Here is a 12615-nt window from a genome sequence, read left to right on the forward strand (position 1 = left end):
TTTTCTGTGTAACAAATTGTAACGATATTTTGTGAATATTTCCGAGAAATTTGGTTTGATATAATCAACAGAAAATTTTATATTATTAACATTTGAATGTAACGATGTGGAAATTATGGCAGTGGTAGCTTTTGAATATACTGATTAATATATTGATTTCATGATTATCACTGATAAAATATACTGCAACAAATTACAAATTATGCTGTCTATTCTCAATAATCAATCCACCAAACTACCTTGTAAGATAGGGAACTAGTTATGGGAAACAAACTGTGAATACTATTGAAATTGGATTGTGGTTTTAATGGAATCTAGGTTACAGCTTTCCAACTCTGTGCTTTTGGTCCACTTGCGATACAAGTACATCCAGCTGACGAGTCCCCGGTAGGACGAAAACATATTCTGGAATCTACTGTTAGTCATTATCAATTTCCAATATAAACTCGTAGCTAAATGGCAATACCTAGGCAATTTTCTCAGGATTCACTTTTGCAGACGGAGACCGGCCAACTGCAACTCATAACATATGCAATAGGAAAATATTAACATTTACAAATTAACTTTGAAGGAAGAAAATTCTACTAGACCATGTCTTTTATTGTGGTACGAGTTTGAAGTCCGCCTTCTGCGTAAATAACATTCAAAATTTTTCATTATCATGTCTCCCTTAGTATAGGATGGACAATATTTAGAATCTAACTGCAATAGATTATTGATATGCATTTTATTTTACCTCACAGGATGTGGTGAATATTCATAATAAATAAACTTAAAATACACACATGAAGCCAGACTGGGACTTAATATATTTTGGAAGAATATTTTCCGAAAATAAAATAAACTCCATCAGAAACATTTCAGTTTTCTCCTCAGGTGCAGATTAGAAATGGGATAACTTTCAGTGTATTCTTAATGGGAAACAAGTTTGTATAATGAACATATATAAGTCTAGTGACTCATAGCTTAAACATACATCTTCAAAGGTTGTGAATCAGTCAAGCCCGTTAGTAAGAATGTTTAGAAGTTGAAAAGGTAATATGAAGTTTTTGTAATAGCAAATTAAGAAGCTTATTTTCGATACATTAACCATTAAATTGTAATCAGAAGGGGTTTTGTGGAGATTCCAGTATTTTCATAGTTGAAATCATGAGTTAATTGAGGCCAGATCACCATGGAAAACCTGGAAGCATTGAACGGCCGTTTCGTCCTATTATGGGACTCGGTTAAGTGCTCTGGTACGAGACTGGTAGGCAGATAATCACTGTCCACCATTGAAAACAAACAATGATACTACTATATAATGATTAAGCTGACATACAGTGATTCTTAAATAATGATTTTTATCTAAAATTGTTATTTTGTAAAACGAGTTACAAAGTCAATTATTAATAATGAAAATAAGTACTAGTGTTGAAATCTGTATGAGTGAATTAATTTTGTCATGGTAAAGTTAAATCAGAAATAAGTGACCAATAGTGATCAGTTGATGATATATTACGGCTTTACTATCTCTTTAGTTGTTGATTAGAACAACATACATAAGCGAACAATATTGTTTTCGATTAGATCCTCATAAGGTTTTCAATTAATATATAGTAATATTTATATGTATGTACGAAATTATTAAACTAATTGAGGCAGTTTATGAGTCAGTGATAATAATAGAGTGGATAACATAAATAAACATAATAAGTGGAGAGTACAAATTAATGGTGTGATGACAAGATGAACTAGATGCAATGAGTAACAAAGACTTGAATCCATGTTTCGTAATGCAAAGTCGACCAATGACTTGAAAAAATATAAATGCTGAAATAATGCTCATAAAAACTATCAGATTACGTAACGAGAAGTGTTCAGATAATGAACAGTGAAGCGTATATTTGAAAAGAAGGGGAGGTAGTGAAGAGAAATAAATGAACAAAGAGTATGGAAAATAACAATAGATAAATCTCTTATAAGGCTAATTAGGTCAAAGAAGAGATGAAGGTGTTACAAATTTCTGATGAATACAATGACTTCGATTGTTAGCTCGAATTCCTGTAGCTTCTGCTATGTGTACGAGACGAGATCGAACCCCATAAGGAAAACTAGTATGAAAGGGGTTAAATCACTTTAAATGACTTATCTCTATCTACCACATGATCGCTATCGATCAAATTCTATAAGACAGAGCTGTGTATTGTTTTGACAGTACCCATTTCTCACCATGAAAATGAGCTGTTCAGTAACTTGTCGACTCAGTTGTTTGGTTGTGCGCCCAGTATGGCTTTCCCTACAACAGCATCTGGACTCGTAGATACATATAGATGCGGCGAAATCAAATGACTTATCATTCAGTTGAGGAATCGCCATAGATCGGGTCGAGACTGATAGACAGAGGTCAACCGCATTAAACGCTTTCTTCACAGGTCTAGTCAGTCTATTCGGTAGCACATCACGTATATCTCCGTTAAAATGCAGCTTCAGAAAGAGAGGTCTTTTACTAGCCGCTGATGTTGTTATTTTCCTGTTTATTACATGTAAGTGTTTCTTCAGAAAATCTTGCGGAAAACTTACTTCTCTGTTTATAGTTTCATCTATGCATATCTTCCTAGCTCTATTTGCAAGACATCTAACTAGGTTTCTCTTGTAATGAATGGACACGAAGCTCAGGAAATGCGTGGGCTGTGTTGATGAAGAACTTTTCCTATACACACTTCTACTGATGAAATCAATAAACTTTCTGTTTAACAAAACGTCGAGAAAATGTAGTTTATTATCAATTTTCTCTTCATACGTATACTTGATTGCTTAATGTTTATTGTTCAGTAGATCCAAAAGCTCTTCTTTTCTAATGTTCTAATCGAAGATAATGAAAGTATCATAAATGTAACGGTAATTAAAGTCAAGCTAATCAGTAACCTCTTTGAGAGGTCCGTTTTCTAGTTTCACAAAAAAGGATCAACAAGGATAGGATCTCGAGGTGAACCTGCAGTTATTCTATCAATTTCTCTATAACCGGCTTGAGCATATTATTTTAGTTTTAAAACAGCTAATTAGGCGGGTGGTTTGGGAAAGCTGTTCAATTTGATGTTAGCTTTCGTCAATAACCGATTTCAGCTAGAAGACTAATTGAAAATCATAGCGTACCTAATGACTATTTTGAGCTGGCCTGTGACTCTTGAGCAGTATGACACTGAGAACTCATTACCAATCTAACCGCCACACACAGCAACATGAAAGCTTTATCCCGGCAAATGAGTTATAATTCACTGGTCTGCAGTTATAACTTAAGTAACTTTGTGATATAAGAAAAAACGATAAAGTCTTTTAAATTAGTGGATCCATAATAACAAAACTAGGATAGAATGGCTGTTTGAATTTCCTTAGTTTCCAACCCTTGTTAAAAACAAAATTTAATAATGAACAGTATTCATAAACTCCCTGTCTAATTAACTATTTCGAAGCTAAAACAATATACTACTTATACCATATAATTTTTTTATAAATTTTTGCTTGATAAATCAGTATTCAAATTCTAGTTTATGTAATTATCATTTTCGAAAAAATTCTCAACTACTTTTGAATAAACATCTTATGTATCATCGTAGATAACTCAGTTTCATTCTGTATATAAAATCATAAATATCATTCATTTGATTGACTTCAACCAGTGTCAAAATGAACATCATTATTTATGATTTTGGCTTAAACAGATTAAGTTTTTATCATGTGTATATTTAAATAGAGATTATAATTGTTTGTTTCTTTTTTGTTGTTATCGTTGTTGTTGCTGGTGGTGGTGTTGGTGATTATGAAATATTTACAAATTTGATTTGATTTCATTTTTAGATGTCAAAATAAGAATTTCAAAATCTCCCTTCTATTTACTTGTTTATCTCTATGAAGAAAATAAACAATATGTTTTTTCTTTATATCAAATAATCTAAAACAGACACAGAAGTATTTTCCTCATAAATTCTGTTAATTAACTATATGGTTTATTGTTACTTATTAATGATAGAACTTTCATTGAATAAGGTTCTTACAAAATGTTGAAAATCTATTTAGTATACTAACGAAACTTTTTACGGAAAGTACATGAAGCTACTTGCTACTAAACCTTCTAAATCTACATTCTAATCAAATATAATCCCTTCATTATAAAGTATTAATATGTTGCTTTATGTTCAAGAAGTTTCTAATATTAACATTTGATTCTGCTAAATTAGAAATAAAAAGTAACCCATTGTACTATTTTATTAAGCTTTTTATAGTATTCACAGGAAAGATAACTTATATCAATAATTGATAAGTTTCATAACCAAAATTAAGTAGCTAAATCAAAAATCTGTAAAAATAATAGTCATATTTTAGATTCAAAAATTAGACGTATATTCAGGTCGTATTATTTATTAGAATGGTAATAATAGTGATCAGTTATTCTACTGGATGACTATCAACTTGTAATGATAAGCAGTTAGTGAACGTCCTAGAAAATAGGTTGCATTTAAATTTATTATGTTTCATAATGAATTTTTAAGGTATAAACATGCCTAACTTATGATTATTGTCTGTTAGTAAACAAGATATTCGTAAATTTTAATATTTTGACTTATACCAATGAGGTGATAAAATAATCGAGTTCTGTAAGACTGTCAAAGAAGCACAAAAACATTTTGAAAAAGGTAAATAGAATTTAAGGAAAACAGTCTGTGTTTGCGACTTTTTACAAGTCAAACAACTGACTGAGGTTAGAGTCGTTTTGTTTTGTTTTGAGACGTTTATCAATATATGTTCAATAGGGTTAACAAATAGTGTACCAAAAATATAGAGGTCATGTAATATGCTATTCATTTTTTGACACATTAACGTGGATTCCAGCTTTTTCGAATTAAATCTAGTCTTTATTCAGTGAGATATTTTTTTAAAGCTCTGAATGCTCTAACCATTATAGTAGATTTTAAAGACATTTTAAAGACATCACAATACTGAATATCATTCTGAAACCTTTAAGTAGTTGATATTAATCTTTGATACTATTAAGTGTTTATGATATTCATTACTAAAGATTATATGTATATGCTTTGCTGAATTAACGAACTGGCAATCAGCTTTGCATATTACCTGTTATTGCAAATAAAATTTCATTTTTATTTTACTTGATGTTTTGTTGACGACTTTATTTCACTTACATTTTTCGAAGATTTAAAAAACTAGTTTTTTTATGAATAAATTGGAATGTTTTTGTCTAATTTTCGTAAGTACAAATAGCAGAAATTATCCTTAAGAGTTACATATCAATAATATGTTTCATTTAGTCTATGGCTTTTTTGAGAATCAGATTTATTAGAAGGGGGTTTTGTGGAGATTTTAGTAGTTTTATATAGTTGAGATCATGAGTCAATTGAAGCTCCAATTGATCATATGCTCATTAGTGACTGACTTCAAGAGGTATTTCCTGGAATTCTAGTGAGAAGCAGTGACCAGTGGAGTTCAACCACGTCTGTTGGGAGATATCAACTCACTGAAGACATTAGTGGATGTGTCGCTCATAATTCGTGGATCGGTTGAAGTTAGACAATAACACCACCGGATGCCGGCTCAGTGGTCTATATGTTAAGCGCTCACACGCGAGACTGATAGGTCCTGGATTCCAATCTCGCGTGAGGGGATCATGGATGCGCATTGCTGAGGAGTCCCGCAATAGGACGAAACTGCCGTTTAACGCTTTCAGGTTTTCCATGGTGATCTAGCTTCAATTGATTCATGATCTCAACTATATAAAAATAAGATTTACGTTTATTGATCTTTTAAAACAATAACACAATTAACTTTACCAAAGAATGTTTATCTCAGGGAAATCATCCTAAGACTATGACTAAACACCATTATTTTCATCTCTAAATTAGTCAAAATATTATGTTAATTAAATTACTATTTCATAGTCATGTGTACTTATGATATTTTTGCAATAGTCAATTGGTTTCTGACACTGTCTACCTATAAAATTACTGACTATTTAAGTAGTATTTAATTACCTACTATTTCTAAATACTTTTTATTCTATATACATCAATAAAAAAAATACTGTCACTAATACATCATGTTAACCGTAATACTTTTGAATAATTAATAATCATTTTTTAAAAATTAATTACAAAATTTTTCTGTACAACATTTTTCAGGTAAAACTTCTTAGAAAAGAAAAAACATTTATAAAAAACCCTGTCTATGAATAATGTAGAATTTACCTTTATTGAACAATTTGTATGTTGACAAGATGTAATCAATAGTCCTATACATATACTTAATTGAGAATTCTTTCATGGTATTAACATCGACGTCTAAAGAATTTATTTTCATTCATTTTTTGTCAGATCTTATATGTTTTGTGTGGGATAATCATAAAATACTACGATTGAAATGAGCAGAACATTATTCGACAGAACATTTTTAACTATAAAGCCTAATAATAGATTAGTGGTTTTTTTCCAATTTTTTATTTGTATTGAAAAGGGAAATGTCAAGAGTTATTTTAGTCGCCTTTCATTTAACATTATAACTTATACAAGTGTATTTACAAATTGCTTTTTTATATTAAACATTATAGGATAATAAACAGGTTACAATGTATATTGCTGGTGTGCGGCTTATGCTCCTCCACAAGGGGTAACAGGCGTAAGTAAGTACAATGTATATGTATATTTAACCAGTTAAAAAATTTACATCTGTAAATACACAATTATATGAAGAACAATGAATATTCTCTTCAATAATTTCTCATCAGGTTCTACAATTATAAATCCAAATCAATGATCCACAAAAGAAATTTGGCCAAGTTTAAGGCAGAGTACATCATTTAAAAAACTGTAACATGTGAATCAAGAAGTGTTTTTGATATAAAATAAAATCGAATTCGGATCAAAAAGCCAGAGCTTTGCATCCAAAAGAAATATGTCAAGCCACTCCTTTTACCCTGGCCAACTTCAGGGTCAACTTGTTAATAATCAATTTTATAATATGGTGACATTAATTTGATTAATGTTCATTTTTATATCCTAAACTTATTTATTTTATCTACACATCTTACCAGTCATTCTTCTTCTTATTATTATTATCACATTTGCTAACCTTTTAGAGAAATTTATTCAGCATCCACCCCTATCTACTATATCTGAACTAATTCATATTATTCTACATATTGCGTAATTACTGATTTGTAATCCCATTGTTCTATCTCACCCCCATGTCAACTATACTTATTCTGATCATTTATCTTACGATTTTGTTTCACTTATAAACTGATTCAAGTTAACACTTCATATTAGTCATCCCAACATTAACGATTTTATTTTATTTTATATTACAAACACTCCTTTATTCACATATTACAGTTTCTTAAATGATGTACTCTGCCTTAAACTTGACCAATTTTCTTTTGTGGATTATTAATTTGGATTGATAATTGTAGAACCTGATGAGAAATTATTGAAAAGAATATTCATTGTTCTTCATATAATTGTGTTTTAATATGATGGGAATTTTTTAGCGATATGTAAATACGTTTAATGATAGAATGACCAGACAATTTAACGGTCTGTTATTAATCTTACCGTTTTGTTCTGGTGTGGTATGAGTCTCAGTATGATTATGCATATGAAACACTTACAATTCGTTCTTTCGCGGTTAAAAATTACGATAATATCAAACTTTTTAATATGGCTTTACATGTGTCGTATTTTTTTTATTTTTCAGGGTAAAATCGTGTGAAAAAAAATAATAGATAGCTTATTTTATGAAACCTGGCCCGATTTACATTTGTTGTGTGCTTGTAAATCAAATGACTTATTTGCAGCATATACTCATGTCATAAAACATTAATGTCCTACAACAACATTGAATTCTTACAACTCGTAAATCACTTAATGTAAATCCTATTTTTCATTTCGCTGAATTTGAAGTATGAATCTTTGACTGAGATTACTGCATGGTCTTTGAATTCACGTTGATAAGTTACTATTTATAATCAGGAGAGGTGCTTACCTGTACAATTCTATGTCCAACAGCTGCATCTGTACTAAGATTAATCATTCTTTGTTGAACTTTTGGAAATTCCCATTCTGGTGCATTGTCATTCACATCTAATATTCTCAATACAATCTGAGCTGATCCAGTTAATGATGGTTTACCACTGTCTTTAATAAATAAATCCATTATGATTAATTCTAATTTTTCACGATCTAATGGCATTAGTGGATCAATAAAACCAGGACCATTAAGTTGAGAATTTATTTGAGGCATACGAAAGTATAAATCACCAGACTTTGATATAGAAAACCAGTTAGTTAAAGTGGAATGTGCTGAAATATAACTAGTATTTTTAATAAAATAATCCTTTTCAGTTGGAAGATTTGACTTTTCAGTAAGCATAGGATGTTGAACTGATTGAAGCCAATAATTAAGATTTCTATTTATTTCATCTATATCACAGTCGTACGCTTCAATTTTTCCTATACGTATTGGTGGCCTTGCATCTTCACTAATGTTGAATTCATATATTTGCTGAGTAAATGAAGGTATGCAGTCATTAACATCAATAATATCTATTGTAATGGTAGCATTAATGCTGTTAACTTTTGTTGTAGAGTTCTCAATAAACAAGTTGGATCTTTCTTTTATGTTGTCGCCTCCATCACGAACTTCAATAGGCAAAGAAATCGATTTTATCATTTCTCTATCAAAAATCACTAAAGCTTTTAGTTCGCCACTGACCGAATTCAACTGGAACCATGGCTGAGGTGGTAAATTCAAATTTCTTAGTTTTAAAGATTCATCTTCATCAGAATTTTCTTGTTTATTAACGGTAAACTGAGGTTGACCATGACCAAGTAGCGTATAACGAAGACCTAAATTTCCAGCATTTGTTGTTGGGTCATCAGCATCGTCGGCACTTAGCTTAAGAACGACAGTATCGATAGGTGCCGCCTCCTCTAGTGTACCCGTCAAAGGCCCTTTAATTACTGGAGGACAATCGTTCTCATCAGCGACGATAACTTCTAAAATAGCCGTCGACGTATGCCTTTTGTATTCTGATATATGTAACATAGCTTGGTCACTTCTTGCATTAAGGGGATATCCACCATCGTAATCATCATTATCATGACATTCTATGGGCACAAAAAATCTAGCTTCTTGTTCTCTATTTAAAGAAACTCCAGCTAAATTAATTTTGTACCTCAGCCTTCCACTCTCCATTAAATTCTCACCGACCTGTAATGGATTAATTTGAAATGCTTTGTGATTTACTTTACAAACTGGTTCAAGAATTTGTGGTCGTCTAAAATTTTGTGAGTCGTTCATTTCTGGTGATGATTTTATTAAGGACCGTTGAGAAAAAACAACTGGCATTTCTTTTACTGAACTCGCATAATTTAGTTCCCTTGCGCGTAGTTCAGCAGTTAGATCTTTATCCGTTACCGTCACCGTGGCAACCAACTGATCAGGTGGACCATTTTCTTTGATGAAAATGGTTAAATGAAATCGTGAATTCTGTAGACTGTCACCCAAGGTGCTACCAAAATAAAAACTCCGATCATTCTGTTTGAATTTCAACGGAGAGTGCAATTGAATTTTTGGTACGTGGTCATTTAAATTCACAACATTTACAATCAGTTCTGATTCATCAGTCCACTTACCATCGGTAACAAATATGGGTATACGATGCTTATGTATATGTTCAAAATCAACTTGGCCATATATTGATATCGATCCTGTCATTTTATCTATTTGAAATAACTGTTTTGTCTCAGCTAAAATGGATGGTGAGAAACCAAATTTAAGACGTGATCGATCTGTAACATCTTTATCTGTCACTATTGGGCGATAAATTTGTGTGCGAACTGGTGAATGTTCTTTAATCCAAATTTCATCAAATTTCTTAAAAAATAATGGTGGGTGATCGTTTATATCAGTCACCGTAATATTTATAAATAAATATCCAGTTAAAGGTGAAGGTTTACCCCCATCTGAAGCATAGATTAAAACTTCATGCACTGACCGATTTTCATAGTCTAAATCCATATTTATCCTTAACCATAAACCAGAACCAGTATTATGTGATGTAGAATCAGTGTTAGTAGGTACTGTGTCCCAATCTAAAGAGAAAGCTTCGTTGGTTGTTTGCCCATATATTCCATATATGGAAGTTGTGTTCTCTGGTCTCGCATCTGGATCAGCAGCTTGAGGTAAAGCGATACGTGTCCCTATCTCCGTATGTTCTGTTATAGTTAAGTCTAATTTTGGAATAGGTTTGTTAAGTTCTAGTAATTTTCTATATATAATTGAATTCTTATCTACATGTTGAGCTGAAATTGTTAGAGATTCATGAGCACTCCATTCAGGTGCATTATCGTTTATATCCAAAACATATAGATTGATCTGTAATATAGATTCTTTGAAACTATTCTGTCTGTTACGAATATCTATCAAGTCAACTAGAAGTAAAAGAACTATAACACATGGCTTTACATCTATTACCGTGGATTGTTTGTTATATTCGTTGAAACCAATGCTTGTTGAACAGCATACTTGTTCAGATGAACAAACTGCTTCTCTGTTCACCCGAGAATTCACTCGTAAATATTGTTCATGTGGATTTGACGTATCAAGAAAAAATAAAGGATTTGGTTCAAGAAATCTAAATTGCAATTCAAAATTTGAATTGATAATTAAATCGGAAGATGTTTGAGATACCGCCTCAACAAACAATTTTCTCAAATCAGCTACCACTGCAGTTCGTCCTAATTCTTCTTGCATATTTACAAATACTTGATAATTCGTTTTTAGGTCATTTGCATAGATTCCAAATTTTAGTTGATAAATGCTAAATATCAGCATTGTTAATAAATAACAGTCATTACACGTAATTCTTAGTGGCCCTTTACATTTCATTTTATGATATCGAATTCATTTCTGTGGTGGAATGAAATAAACTGCATTCAATAGTTCTTCATGAAAAAAGAATACATATGAACTAAATATTTCTGTTTGGTTAACACGAAATGTTTGTAAAGATATACTGAGGTTTTTGGATTAAATAGCCTGATTAAATTACATCCCATCATTTGAGTACTTTATAAAAATGTTATTCAGTAAAATATTTCTACATCGAATTATTATTTATGATCATCTGATTGGTCAATAAAATGTAGCCAATCAAATTTTAGAAACCCGTTATTCAAGTTCTAAGGATACGAAGATATTCATCACTATGGTTGGTCTTCTATAATGAATTTTATGATAACTATATATGCTTGTTGTTCATTTTACGTCTAATTAATACTACGCCTTAAATTGCTTTTATAAGCATTTATATACAATTTGATTTAGTTTATATATGACATGTACAAAAAAAGTGAATTAAAGATATTCATTGTTAAACTGAAGCATAGTAAACAGTGTTAATCACTATCGCAACAGCATAATAACAAATCAGTAATATGACTTATCACTCATTAAAGAAAAACGAATCCTAAGAATAACTTCAGACAAACAAAAACTGTTTAAAAATAAGTCAAGCTAGTCATGCCACTTTTTTCTGATGATCACCGTGGCAGATTATTAACGATGGTATTAAAGTAATGGATATTTTTCCAGTTAACTGACATCTGGTTTAAGTGGATTCAACTGAAACGAATTTTAAAAGTCTCTTTAAATAAAAACATTTTGGTTTAATGAAATTTGAGTAATCTATTGCTTTTATATATTACCAGTATGCTTTAAAGCACATGTTCAACGATATCAACCAAATTCTATTACTGACCCTTAACTAACCGAAAATTCAATAATAGAATAACTTAGTTTTTGATACATTTATATAAACCAATGAGTCCCTTTTATAAATTTTTATAGAGCGATGAGAAGACGTAGTTGATCTGAAAAATGTGATGTTTTTGGGCTATAAATTTGGAACAATCTGGTCACACATATATTTGTCAAGGCATTTTATATGAAAATCAATAAAGGTTAATTACAAATGTGTTTAAGTAAAAAAGGTAATAAAGGCGAGAGCAACATTTTTAAAACCGTATAGAAAGAATAAGAAATTGTCGCATTATCTTAGGCCATAAAATGACTCAAGGATTACCAGGGTTAATTCAAGGTTACGATACATTCGTTTACAAATATTACTGTTCCTACTAACGGAAAAATACACATCTATAAAATTTAAGATGTCTGTGATCTCATCTCAATCTTGAGGGTCTACGTATCTCTATGATAACCTTTACACTTGTTACTTATTCTTTTGCTTTCACTAAGGTTTATTTTTTTTCATCACTGTTACAAAAAGCATATTTAACAATTATATTTCATTATTATTCAAAATTATGACAGCATTCAAGTAGTCAGTGGGGTTTTATCCTCGATTTCTATCAGTATGGGGATTTGTAAAGATTGTAGTAATTCACGAGTCGATTCAAGAATTTAGACTAATGAATTCCAACAGTTTCTTGCTGGTTATATCACTCCATATAAATTATATGTTATTTCCTTCATAGTGAATTGTGATATGGGTTGTTTTTACTAGTATTACTTTCATATAATTCTTTTTTCTAAGTCATTAATAAA

At 30.9% G+C, this 12615-nt stretch overlaps 1 protein-coding gene across 1 annotated transcript; it reads right to left on the reverse strand.

Annotated features, from left to right (window-relative positions):
- Positions 1-4315: 4315 nt before the first annotated feature.
- Positions 4316-10803, reverse strand: Smp_141740 (putative cadherin; the record flags this gene model as incomplete). The annotated part of the gene is given in 4 exon segments (XM_018794210.1): positions 4316-4336; positions 8032-9042; positions 9048-9155; positions 9259-10803. Coding segments are annotated over 4 exon segments (2685 nt in total).
- Between the last annotated feature and the right edge of the window lie 1812 nt (positions 10804-12615).

The sequence above is a fragment of the Schistosoma mansoni genome, chromosome 1 (assembly GCF_000237925.1).
Source record: "Schistosoma mansoni strain Puerto Rico chromosome 1, complete genome".
NCBI classification, from domain to species: Eukaryota; Metazoa; Platyhelminthes; class Trematoda; order Strigeidida; family Schistosomatidae; genus Schistosoma; species Schistosoma mansoni.